The sequence below is a fragment of the Gymnodraco acuticeps genome, unplaced genomic scaffold (assembly GCF_902827175.1).
Source record: "Gymnodraco acuticeps unplaced genomic scaffold, fGymAcu1.1, whole genome shotgun sequence".
Classification (NCBI taxonomy): domain Eukaryota; kingdom Metazoa; phylum Chordata; class Actinopteri; order Perciformes; family Bathydraconidae; genus Gymnodraco; species Gymnodraco acuticeps.
In genome coordinates, this window is record NW_022990334.1 from 2,330,386 (window position 1) to 2,343,217 (window position 12,832).

Here is a 12,832-nt window from a genome sequence, read left to right on the forward strand (position 1 = left end):
GTGGAGGAAAATTATCCCAGGGAAAAACATTAATCCGTAAGCACTTAACAGGCATAATTGAAATGGCTTCATAAATGGCACATCCTAATCGAAGAACAGTCAGTGTAAAGAAGAACATTGGCCCCTAAGCATGTGTGTTTGGAAATGTAAGCAGTATGTCTGAAGAAAGGAAAGCGGTAGTTGAGCGTGGGCAGGCCTTTCATCTACTAATGAGTGTATTTATTATTTATTTGAAACAAGAATATATGGAGCAAACACATACCTGTTGAGTGATGTTGAGGCACAATCTGCTTGTTTTCATTAAAGGAGCTTTCCCATTACACCAGTGCACCTATGTTAATGTGAGCTGTTGGAAGTCTGGTGGAATTACGGCTGTGGAAAAGAACATCAATCATCTTCAAACACAAAACAAAAAACGAGATGAAAGTGAACTACACGCTGCTCAGTTGAAGTAAACAATTATGTTTTATTGATAAGGTTCTCAGAAGAGTCTCGTTCAGTGAATGTATAAGAATCATCCTTTGATAATACTGATTTGGTACATTATGACATCCAGCACGAGTCTCTTCACAGTGAGAGGGATCCATTACTGCTACTGCTGTTGGGATCTAGGACAGATTAACCTCTGCTTTCCAAACCAAAAAACAGTCAAAAACAACAAACTCGGGGTCGATATTGTAGATATGGAATATTAGAGTGCCACACAACTCTAGAGTAGTAAGACCAGCTAAAGATTTTGCACATTACAAGCCACTTCCTCTTAGAAATATAAAACTTGATATTCTGGACAATATTCTACTGTGCTGCATAAAGGTAGGTCTATACACTGTACATCGAAATATAGCTCGAAAAAACAGATTTCACAGTTTTAAGACTTTATTTAAAGTATAAACCGCTTCTTTTTTTTTTAAACACTTTATTACATAAATTATTCTTTTTGAGAGTGACTATTATTTGCCCCGGCAGCAAACTGAAATTAATATAAAAACAAAATTTCTTACATATTTTACAAAAGAAAATAAACTCATCCATTAATGTTCATTTGGAATAGAACTGGTGACTCATTCATGATTGTCATATAGTACTAAGAATAAATAAATAAAAAAGAATAAAATAAATACTAACTTAGCATGTTTTTTCCGGACTCTGTGAGTGGTGTGTTTGATCATTCTGTACAGAAGTGCCTTGGTGAAAGTCTCACAATTCTACCCGCGACTGAAACGTACAAAACTACGGCAATCTACGATATACGCAACATCCTGAAATTTAGTGAAGTCGGACACATATGTAGTAATATGATTCTTCACCCCATTTTAAAATAAACAATGCTGTGTGATACACTGTTCACAAATATAGCCATCACTTTTTTTACTTTGTTTTTTTAAAAAGTGTTTTCGAGTCCATTAACAGCTTGGTTTTGTTGAAGGATGCCGTTAGCTTGTGTGTTGCTTGGTTGGATGTGCGCTGACTCAGCAGCAGAGGACTGGTCCGTGGTGGACGATGGGAGGCCTGATGACAGGGAGACGACTCATAGTATTGGACGACCTTTAACATTTCCTTTGTGTGTCGCGGTTTAATGACGTCTCCTTTGATGTGTAGTTTGTAATGGCTGAACTCTGGAGTGGCCTTGTCTCCACTTTGGTCCCTTGCGTTCAGTGTATATTAGAGACAGAAAAGCGTTCGCCGCAGAATCCAGCGCAGTACAACTCCACCGCGTGCTCAGTAGCTGTCATGGCCGCCGCTCTCGGTGTGACCCAGAAAAATATGGGCGAAAATATCACTATCTTTTTTAAAAAGGGGAATCTTCTTATTCATTAAGCAACGGTTCTCAAAGTTCTTCAGTGCTTTTTCAGTTGTTCAAAGTTTTTTTCCAAAAAACAACAAAAAAAACATTTGACTAAACTTTAAATGTTTTGCCTGTGGCAGTAGAAAATCAACAATAATATCTTTCATTCTTTTCAAAAGTCCCTGCAGCGTTCCATAATAACCCCTTTTGTTGGTTAATTCTCCGTGGGTTTCGAGAGGAGAGGGGTCCGAGGAGGCTGGGTAGGAAAAAGGAGCAGGATCTAGAGAGTGAAAGGTGGGAGAGAGAGGGAGAGTCTGATGGGCTGTTACCTCTTGCCCATCTCGTTCTGTCTGAGGAACTGGATGTGTTGTTGCTGCTGTCAGCCAGTTCTGGGTACTGCTCCACAGGCAGTACATAGTATCCATCGTAGCCCTGTACTCTGCCCGTTGTTAGGAGCTGCTGTCTCTCCCCCTCCGTCCAGAGGCGACTGCCCCCCTTCCCGTCCCTGGCCCTCTGCTGCTCCTTGGCCCAGGCCCCAGCCAGGGCTCTCTGCCTGGCCAGCTCCAACAGTCTTACCTTCTCTTCGTCCACCACGTCCGCAGCAAGCCCATACCGAACGCTCAGTACTAACGAGGGGAACGGCAAACTCCACAGTCACACCTCTCCTCGACCGGCCGCTCACTGTCACATTGATGCCGCTCTCCAGTGATTTCCGCCCGTTAGTTAGCCCCAAAGCTAACAGGTCACTGTCCGCAGAGCCGACCTTCACAAAGTAGTGGCAGTCCTTGGCGTCCAGGGTGTAGTGGGTGCCTTCCAGGTACTGAGCGCCATTGAGCACCAGAGCCACTTTTACGGCTGTCGTCACTGGCCAGAGCGGACACGCCGGCCACCACCAGGCCTTCCTTCAGAGCCAGCATCACCCCTCGGCTATTATTGGGGTGCTGGTGCCGAACCAGTGACCCGGCTTGTCCTTGCGTCTTCTCCGTTCCTTGTTGAGGAGACGACCCTCCAGGGCCATGAAAGCCTGGTTGTGACGCTCCGCTGCCTGCTGCACACCCGTGATGAGCTACAAGAGAAACAAGAAGAGTGTTTTTAACTTATCTGTGTTGACATAAACATCTGAGCCACTATCACAGGGTTAATATTGGCTTTGATTCTGTCGATGCGCTCCCTACCTGTCCGTTCTCACAGTGCTGGGTGGCCCTGCAGGCTCGTAGGGCGGCTCCACAAAGTAGAGTGAGTGTCGGGGAACCCTGGGATTATGTTGCTGAGCTGGAAGCCAAACATCACCAGCCAGCTCTTCACATCTAAGGCAGACAGGAGGGGGATTAATTAAGTGAAACACACAAATTAATCTTTTTTCCTCATAAAAAAGTGAAAGTGTGTTTGCTTGCTTGACTCATCTGGTGTTATGCAGAGCTATCAGCTACTTTACTATCTGCAATACATTCTACTTGCATATTGTTTCAGCAATTAATCTGATTCTCCTGCCACTCGAGAGATATCAGAGACAATTTCAGGACAGACCGTAACAAGCTAAATTGAGCTTGTTCTGGAGATGTGATTGAATTATGGATCTGCTGTCTGAACAGTACACTGTGGGTTCCATCTGACTATTCTGCTGTATACTCAAAGCCCTGAGAGGCAAGTTTAATTATGGTAATGAATTTCAAGGTCTGATCTCAAATGTTATCTTTTATTTAGAGTTTATGACATAAGAACAGGTGGAATAATCTTTCTTATTTCCTATTCTTTTAAAAAATATATTTTTTTGTAATACCCATTTTGGCCACAGGAGTGCAACAGTACCTCAGGTTGTAAATGAGACTCAAAGCAGAGTTTATGTTCGAAACAAAAGGAACATGTATTATGTGTTAGTAGTATGTCATATCACATTATTGTCTTGTATTTATTTTGGCAGCAAATCTATTTTCATCATCATGTAACTTGTGATAAATATCATTCTGAAAAAAAAGTTTTTATTTTGTTCTCCCCCTATTATTATGTCATAAGCACAGGAGAAAAAAGAATGTCAAATGGATCACTATTTCAGAAATCAGTTTCTAGATACCATGGGGAAATTCATACAACATAATTAGACATTTGCACATTAAAAACATATGAATCCTTTACCTGTGACATAATTTTTGACATCCAGCATGTCACTGAGGGGGTTGTTGTTCTTGAACATGTACAAATTGAACGGAGCGGGATCCTTCCCTATCTTGGGCCAGATGCTGTAATCGGGCGAGGTCCAGCGCCCGGCCAACACGTCGTAGTCCCGCTGGGTGAAGTGGACCAGCTTAGTCAGAGGGTCGTAGAGACCGCCGTGGAAACCCACCACCAGCTGGAATTCCGGGTTCGAATCCAGGTACACTTCTCCGTAGGCTGTGTACTGCACCTGGGTGACACAAGTGGAGAACATTTGCAATGCAGATTAGTTTTAACACCTAATTTAATTTTCTAAGCCGCAAAAGAATGTGAGATTTTGTAAATTACCTGTTTGATCATTTGCCCATTGCTGCTGAAGACTGCCAGCGGTGTGCCAGTGTTGTCAGAAGCTATGTAGTATTCCTCTCCACTGCTCACCTCCATGGCAAACAAATGTCCCTGATCACGAGAAAGTCATAAAATTGAGGGTACAATGTTTTTACTATAAAGTGAAACCTATAAGTATTCAGGTTTCCCGAGAAAAGATTATCAATATATGCAGATTAGTCGGAATATAAGAAGGGATATGTACCTGCAGGTCATAGTAGAGTGATGAGATCTCCGAGCTGGAGTGGTTGAAGATGTGTGTGACCCTGGTGGGGTGGTTGAGGTTAGCATAGAAGAACTGCAGGTGCTGCCCCAGGCTGTTCCTGGTGGACACCCTGCGACCCAGCCCATCGTAGTGATACACCACGCTCCAGCCTCCGGGGCCCCGATTGTAGGCCCTCAGCAGCCTGACCTTTGGAGTTTGTAGTCAAAGACGTCTGAGCCGCGCTGGCTGAGGTAGCCGTCCTTCATCCACGCGGTACTGGACGTCTCCCAGGCGCGTGATGCGGTCTCGGAGGTCGTAGCGGAGGCGGGCAGGATGCGGCGCGCTGTTCCCGGGGTTCAGCAGATGGAGGTTACCGTTCAGGTCGTAGCTGTAGCGCCAGGTGGACCAGTCATTCACCTGAGAAAACAAGGGAGTTGAGTTTTGGTCTATTGGAATCATGGCCTGACAGGTTAGAGTGGTCTTAATTCAACATTAACAGCCTTAATGTTGGTGCTTCACTAGGGAATCAAGATTCAACATCAGATACTTTAATAAGTCGATAATAAACTGTGTAGCCAACCACAGACATTTCAAAGAAACTCTCCCAGTCTTTGGTATATAAAAAAAAAACCGTATTTAACCAACCTGGTATTTATGGGATTTATAATAACTACTAAATATTTGTTATTTAATATTAGGAGTTGGTTGATAAAAACATGTAAATCAGTGATATATATATACACCATTTGTTATAGCCTTTTTAGGGGGGGTGCTGTTTTTAAAACTTGACAGTTGAATATAATAATTCTTCAAAGTTCATGTATTTGCAAAAATCTCTCAAAATATCTCAGATTTTGAAATTAAATAAACACATGTACTTCTTAACATTTAGAGTACAGAAAATATTTACAATTTAGTGGATCTTTTTCTCACAAAAAGCAGGTAAACAAAATGGCATTTCAAAGTCTAATTCTGATAATAAAAAATTCTCTAGTTATTAGGAAGGAGGTTGTTTAAAATATGAAAGTGGAATATTACAGACTAGTTTTGTGTCGTTTCATTTTTGACTCAGAACTTTTTTATCCTCAGAACACTTTAATAAAGTGCAGGCAGGGTGAAGATGCTAAAGATAAGACAGTGCTTAAAAAATCTATATCAAAGAGTACAAACTCTCTCCAAACAAAAATATTCACCTTGACGCCGCTGAGCTGTCCGTCTCCATCATAATCATAGCGGTACTGAGTGGTGTTGGCGTAGGGCCCGATTTGAGTTCTCCTCTTCACCACCCGTCCCATGCTATCATACTGATACTGCAAAACCGTCATCCAGTACATCAGCGAGCGGAAGATCTCGTACTGGACCTCCTTGATGCGACCGTGGGTGTCAAAATGCTTGCTCAGCGTCATAACGGCAGTGGTGATGATTTGATTAATGTCGTAGTAAATGACCCCAAACTTTCCAAAGTGCTCCACCTGAAAGGTTTAGAGAAAAGATGAGTCAGTGGCTGCCAAAAAATGTACATCCACCAGACAAATGTGTTTTTGAAATATATATTTTTGTACATCATTGCTCAAAACTAATGAAAAGTAGACTAGAGGAAACATTTTGGCACCTTTCCAGAGATCTCGTCGTATCGGTATAGGTCAACAGGAAGTGGCGTCTCACTGATGACTGGCTTCATGCTGGCGATGCGGAAGCCTGTTGTCGTGGTAGGTGTAGTCGAACCTGGCGTTGACCTTCCTCCTCGCTGAAGCGGTAGATCTGCTTGTCGATGAGCGGGCCCATTTTGCGATAACGGATGGTGCAAGAGAAGCCCCCGCTTTGCAGGTTGACCATCTTCAGCACGCCGGCCGTCTCGTCGTAGCCGAAAGTGACGGCAGTGCTGTCGTACACGATCTCGGACAGCTTGGCCAGCTTGCCGTACTTGTAGAGGACGCGGCGGCCGGTGCCCATGAGTGCGTGGGCCTGAGGTCGGCCGTCCTCACTGAAGTCGTGGATGATTGGAGGCGTTGCTCTCTGGAGGGTTGTAGTGTTGCGGATGAGCCCACTGACACGTGTGTGAACATGGTGTGGCGGGCCACGCTGGGCATGGTGACCGCTGTGACACGACCGAGGCGGTCAAACTCAAAGACGTACTGTCTCTGGCTCTGCAGCAGCAGCACCATGGACTGGGAGCAGAGAGGGATGGAAATCCGGATTAATATAATAGCATTATCAATGGATGACTTGCCTCCCGTGAATATCACCGGCAGTAATTTGCTTTCAACTGACACATTTTCATAACCATGAAAATGATGTATTACTCCATTAAATTCTGCAATTCAAATTGCTATTCATTACATGTTACTTGTTAGACGCTTTTATCCAAATACTGTGGACAATCCCCACAGGAGCAATTTGGGATGAATGTGTCTCAGGGACACAACGACATGCGGACTGCAGTGGGGTTTGAACCTGTGCTCCCCCTGATCCAAACCACCAACGCACTATTCACTGCGCCACACGCCTATTCCTGCTTACCTTGATTTGATACCTAGATGACAATGTGACTTACTTTGTCAAGGTAGCTGTAGCTCCACACCTTCCATCTACGAAAGAAGCGAGACAGGATGCGTCCCTGGGGGTCAAACTCGGTCTTCTCGCTCATGCTCCCCCTCTGCAGCCCGACCAGCTGTCCAGTGGTAGAATAGGACACATTGACCACCGCCAGGCTGCTGCTGGGCAACCACATGGCTGGCCGGCCCTGAGCGTCATACATGATGCGCAGCGTGAACTTCCGGTGGTCATCGTAAATCTTCTCTGTGCGCGTGTTGCGGTCAAAGTCGATAGATAGAAGATTGCGACCATGAGCCTAAAGAAAAGGGGGGAAAGGAGAGGTTTATTTAATCTTCAATGTCATTATTATATCTAACAGGGGTGCGGTGACCAAGACAACTCACTCTGAGCTTCCTCCCGAACACGGTGACCCTGCCCTTGGTCTGCTCCTTGCGCAGACGCCATTCAATGGAGTTGAGGCCGTTGTCAGTGGGCAGGGTGATGTTCCTGCGGCCAATCGTAGGGCTGACGGAGCCTGCCAGGAGGTGGGGCTCGGTGTGAAAGCTGATGCCCATACCATTGGCGTACATCACTCTCAAGGTCCCATTGTTGCACAGCTGGTAGCTGTTCCTCACCTGGTCTGTAGGGGGAGAGAAACAGGTATAAGGGAGTCAAGGACAGAAGCCACTAGGAAGACCAGATGATCTTGGTTGTAAAAATTAAGTTATTAATACAAGAAAATACAATTTAATAGGATAGTTTGGATGTTTGAGGTGGGGTTACATGAGGTACTTATGTCAGTATAGTAGATGGCAGTCAGCATGCTCCCAGTAAAAAGTCTGAGAGGAGTTAAGACATGGAAGCTAAGAAATGTACTGCAGCGATGTAGGAGGCAGACAAATGTATTTTAGCCACTTAAAAAAATGGCCAACGTAGACAAATATAAAAAGTCGTAAGAGTGCACTTTATTAAGAGAATTTTCACCACTTTACCTTGCCTCCTCAAAGCTCTTTCCATCAGGGAACTGAAGCCATTACATCCATCTATGTTCTAGCTAAAGCCACCTACATCTATAGAAATAAACAGCCATTCTACTTGATGATTGGGAAATAATCAAAGTCTCACAATTACACAAACTATCCCCTGCAGTCGTTCATAGCAATACATTGGTAAGCTTCCGTGCCATTACTCCTGCCTCCACAGTACTTCATACAAAACGTTTTTTTAAATTTGTATTTGCCTTCTGCTGGAAAAATCAAGTTAACTAGAGAAGGAAAAGTACAATCTTAAGCCGAGAAGCTTGTGTCAGTAAGACCCAAATGATGTCTATAAAATATTTATGGACCTGATTCCTCTTTGTACAAACTCCAAAGTAATCTGAAGGAAAATAGTCAGGCTGAACTGACTCTATCTATAATCTGCCCATCTTTACAGTTTAATGACTCACTCGCAAACACAAGAATGGAAACAGATAAGCCCATGCCTAATGCTGAGGCAAAATGTTCCCTCAGATGTCTGAAAACAAGCATCCCGATCACACGATGCGATTGAAACGAGATAAAATAGTTTTTTACGCTCAGAAATATCTGGCGGATGCGGAAAGAAGGCTTTTCCCCCCTTATAATTTCATTTACAAAAGGTTAAGGGATCAGATAGTGTCTGCATTTGAAGCCCCTCTATAAATGACAGTAATCCATAAGGCCAATTTGTAATAAAGCTCCAGGCACATTTTTAACAATGCCTCAAACAGACAAGTGAAGCTTTTTCCATTGACTTGGCAGCAACGGCCTTTAGATAAATCTTCTTTGCTCTCTCTGTCTGAACGACCTCGTAATAAAACAGAAGCAAGGGAGAGGGGGAGAGAAACGAGAGCTGGAGGGCCGGCGAGAATTCACTGTGCATGAGTTAATGAAGAGAGCGAGGAAGAGAGGGAGATGGTTAAGTGAGTATGTCAGCAGAGAGCTGTGCTGAAACCCACACAGTGCGGTGGAAGCCTTAAATGACTTACAGCTCTTCGAACAACTCTCCCCCCTTTTCCTTCTGCAACGCAGGTGGATTTAGCTGAATACATCTACAACTTATTCTCTCCGAGGCCTTCACACTTTCACAGTCTACTCACACTTCTGTCACGCCACTGGTCAAGGAAACATTATTCTCCTTCTTCTCCTTCCTCTTTAAAGAACCAAATAAGCTCAGGGATCATGGGGGAAAAAAGTAGAGGGCTGTGTTTTTAAGTTCTACGCATGTGCGTGAGAGGAGGAAGCTTGAGGGATGAGGAGGATTCACCCCGTGTGAGTTAATGCATTTTTTTTTCTGTGATGATATTCAAAAGCAGGATGATCCCAGCTGGGATTAGCAGCTATATATTGGTAATTTCACTCCATGACAGGTAGGGAGAAGAGGGTTGGATGTGGAAAGGAAAATTATTTCCTGGAGCCGGCTCACAGCGGAGTGAAAATTACAAGACTTTCAATTAGAGTCGGCAGGCCGGTGCATATTCACCATCACTGAGGGCGGCTATGTTTTGAATACTGAGATGAAGTAGCTTTAAAGTCTGCCAAAGCTCAGACTACATAAAAACAGACCCACTTTATTGGCTGCTCTATAATTAATTAATATCATAAATATTGATTGATTTATATTGCCCTGTGTTGATGACTAGAGGCAAGCATTTGTCCACCTTCGTGCCACATCCTCTGCAAGTGTTTAAAAATTCATGAGCGGCTCGTTTTTCCCCTGCACGTCCTGTTTGTGCGGCTGAGCGAGTCTCCCTACCTTGGACCACGGTGTACGAGGCTTCGACGGAGGACAGGTTGGTGATGACGGTGACATCGTCGTCTCTGCTGGAGCTCTCGATGTCGATGTTGATGGAGCGCTCAATCTCACGGTGGAGGCTCGTCACCATGCCCGTGGGGTACGTGACGTTGGTCAGGCGGCCCTCGCTGTCGTACCTGGGGGACGGGAGCAGAGCGGTGAGGGGAGGACGACATGTATCGGAGGACAAAACTGAAGGATACTGCCACAGAAAACACACTTAATTTAGAAATTCAAAACTCCATGTCAAGGCTTTGTATCTTTCATTTTCATACCACCTGATGTTGTAAATATTTGTCCTTCACATGTTTTGGACACACTCACAAACTCAAAAAGTAACATTTAGTTCTGAAACTATCATTTTTTTTCATCAATTCATTCATATTTTATAGATGAATTAATGAATTGATCTATTGAATCAATGTGATGTCTTTTAATGTTTAGATTTGTCAGTCTAACACCAAAGATGTTCACTTTTATATAATTTAACACAGAGTAAAGCACTAAACCTCAATGTTTAAAAGGCTGAATACAGCATGTTCTGTAATTTTTGCATTAAGCCAACGAAAACTCCTGATCAAAAGAGCAAATATAATCTTTATGTAAATGTATCATTTGGTTATTTAACTAATCGTTGGCAGCTCTAAAACCTTTTCTAGTCATCCTTAGAGGAACTGGCTGCAGTTGTAAAAGCTAACTCCGGGGGGCAGCAGCACGCTGTGTGAGTTGTCAGAGGAATAATTGGGAATGCAGTAGAACATGGCGAACATAAAACCTGTGAACTCATTAATTTTGTATTTCAGGCTTGTAGGAAAAGTGGTGGACACTCTCCCAAACACTCACTGGTAAAATGTGGTCCATCCAGTCTCATCAGCTTTGTAGCCAGGAGGCCCGTGTTGCCACTGGTAGCCCATCAGAGCCACTTCCTGGCCCATGGCTGACACGCTCCGCAGCCCTCCGGTGGGGTCCAGTCCCAGCATCACCACCTGATTCTCTGGGAGCAGCACCAGTCGGAGCAGGCCGGCCCCCCCTCCCTGGCCCTGGCCGTCCCTCCTCACCTTCACTGTGTTGTTGCAGTTATCCACCAGTGTGGCCAGCTCTCCGTCAGGAGCCATAGGTGAAGTTGTTAAAGTGGCTCACCAGTCACTAAGCTGATTGTCTGGATGTGAAGCCCCTCCCCATTGAAGACATACAGCTCCTGTTCCCTTGGCGATGCGACCTCATACTGCGCAGCTCCTCCGAATCCAACGCTGGAGACGGGCGGGGGCCCGGCCTGTTGGCTCGCACGGCCCTGATGCGAATGTTGTTGAGGTCTGCGATGAAAAGGGGTCCCATCAGGGGACACGGCCAAGGATGTAGGCGAGTTCAAGCCGGCATCTGGGGCGTAGCCGTCATCGCCGTAGAAACAGTTGCAGTTGACATCATTCTTGCAGTCGCAGTCGGAGGCGACGCCAGCCAGGAGAGAGATTTCTCCATTGGTGCTCACCTAGGAAAAAAAATGACAGAAAAATACAATTACAAAAAAACAAAAGTCAACAAGCAATGAAAGAAAATGTCTCACCAAAAGCGCAACTCATTTTGTGTTATCAAAACAGAGGGATGTAGTGTCTGTAGATCTGAAACAATCTCAGAATGCCTTAAAAAAATAGAAACACCCACGCAGCCCGACCAGCTGTGCTGTCAGTTTTTGCTTGCCAACAAAATACGCCCAACACATTCATTCTAAAACAACAGGGCTGAAACAACTGTGTACAGCTTTTCTCCATCTCATACCTGTCTAACTCTGTTGATCTTTTTCTCATCCGTCTCGGCGATGTACAGGATGCCGGTGTGTGACAGGGCGATGGCGGTGGCGCTCTCCAGGGCCGCGTGTATGGCCAGCTTACTGAGGCTGTAGTCGATACCCGGCACTTGGCAATGCATGGGCCGACCTGCGATGATGCTCACCTGTGGGCAAGGACAGAAAATCGATGATCAAACTGATAATAATATCCCCAAATATAAAGAAGTGCGCAGCCTTTTCTCTCTAAAACACCTGCGGTTAAACTCCCCATAATGAATTCCAGAAAGTATAATATTCCAAGAGCTAATTAATCAGTAACGTTACCGCCAGTGTGAAACTTTGAAAACCATGTTTTAACTTTTACTTCTAAATTGGCTTGAGAAAAGCCTAATTGGGACTAAATCCTGTCACAGCCACCCTAAGGGTCTTGCCGGGGCAATGGAGCCTTGTGGTACAGACCTGGTGGTTCTCAGTGATGCGTAGGACGACATTGTTTTCCAGGATATAGAGAGAGTTGTCCATGGGGTTCACTGCAAGGTCCGTGGGCCACTCGAGACGCACCTAATTTGTAGAAAGAAAAGTTAACCGTGAGATAATATATATGCTGAAGGAGGCGTTTTGAAAGGACGCCAAGGTTCGCACAAGTCTCTCTCTTTTTTAAGTGACTGCGGTCTTCACACTCTCTTCTGATCCATTCATTTATCCAGTCTCTTTAATCCCCCCCTAAATCAGTCCCCTCCCTGACCTCCTGGCGCGTGTCCACACAAGCTCAGCACTCACTGGGCCGTTAGATCATCATCCATCACACCATCACCCCAAGTGTCTCCTGCACTTCCCTCTTATGACCGACGTACCTGGCTGACGTCCATGCTGGAGTCACAGCTCAGCGGCCGCACGGCAGTCAGATCGTTGGCCCCCAGCAAAGTGGAGATGATGCCGTTCTGATCCACCTTCCGGATCATGGTGGCATCCACGAAGTACATCAGCCCGTTTTTATCCACAGCAATACCTGTCAACGCAGAGATGAACACCGTGAGTGACGATTCATAACTCAAACGCTGCGGGGCAACCCAAAGACATTTTAAGTCAATTAAACCGCACTCTTTCTAACGGCTGGAAACGGATGGCAGCCCGACAGCCCGATTGCTCAATGCTTCATTGGATGACACTG

General features: G+C 45.0%; 1 protein-coding gene across 1 annotated transcript in view; it reads right to left on the bottom strand.

Moving 5' to 3' along the window:
- Positions 1 to 446: 446 nt before the first annotated feature.
- Positions 447 to 12,832, bottom strand: part of tenm2 (teneurin transmembrane protein 2) — a 267,237-nt gene continuing 254,851 nt past the window's right edge. Inside the window, 29 exon segments of the mRNA XM_034223289.1 lie at positions 447 to 2,150; positions 2,153 to 2,428; positions 2,430 to 2,636; positions 2,638 to 2,714; positions 2,717 to 2,852; positions 2,962 to 2,994; positions 2,997 to 3,031; positions 3,034 to 3,093; positions 3,920 to 4,187; positions 4,286 to 4,396; positions 4,530 to 4,745; positions 4,748 to 4,789; positions 4,791 to 4,946; positions 5,723 to 6,001; positions 6,142 to 6,228; positions 6,230 to 6,269; positions 6,271 to 6,530; positions 6,532 to 6,559; positions 6,561 to 6,697; positions 7,084 to 7,380; positions 7,469 to 7,704; positions 9,840 to 10,015; positions 10,722 to 11,011; positions 11,014 to 11,111; positions 11,147 to 11,204; positions 11,206 to 11,364; positions 11,652 to 11,825; positions 12,121 to 12,222; positions 12,516 to 12,670. Coding sequence (XP_034079180.1) covers positions 2,112 to 2,150; positions 2,153 to 2,428; positions 2,430 to 2,636; positions 2,638 to 2,714; positions 2,717 to 2,852; positions 2,962 to 2,994; positions 2,997 to 3,031; positions 3,034 to 3,093; positions 3,920 to 4,187; positions 4,286 to 4,396; positions 4,530 to 4,745; positions 4,748 to 4,789; positions 4,791 to 4,946; positions 5,723 to 6,001; positions 6,142 to 6,228; positions 6,230 to 6,269; positions 6,271 to 6,530; positions 6,532 to 6,559; positions 6,561 to 6,697; positions 7,084 to 7,380; positions 7,469 to 7,704; positions 9,840 to 10,015; positions 10,722 to 11,011; positions 11,014 to 11,111; positions 11,147 to 11,204; positions 11,206 to 11,364; positions 11,652 to 11,825; positions 12,121 to 12,222; positions 12,516 to 12,670 — 4,232 coding nt within the window. The 3' untranslated portion in view covers positions 447 to 2,111.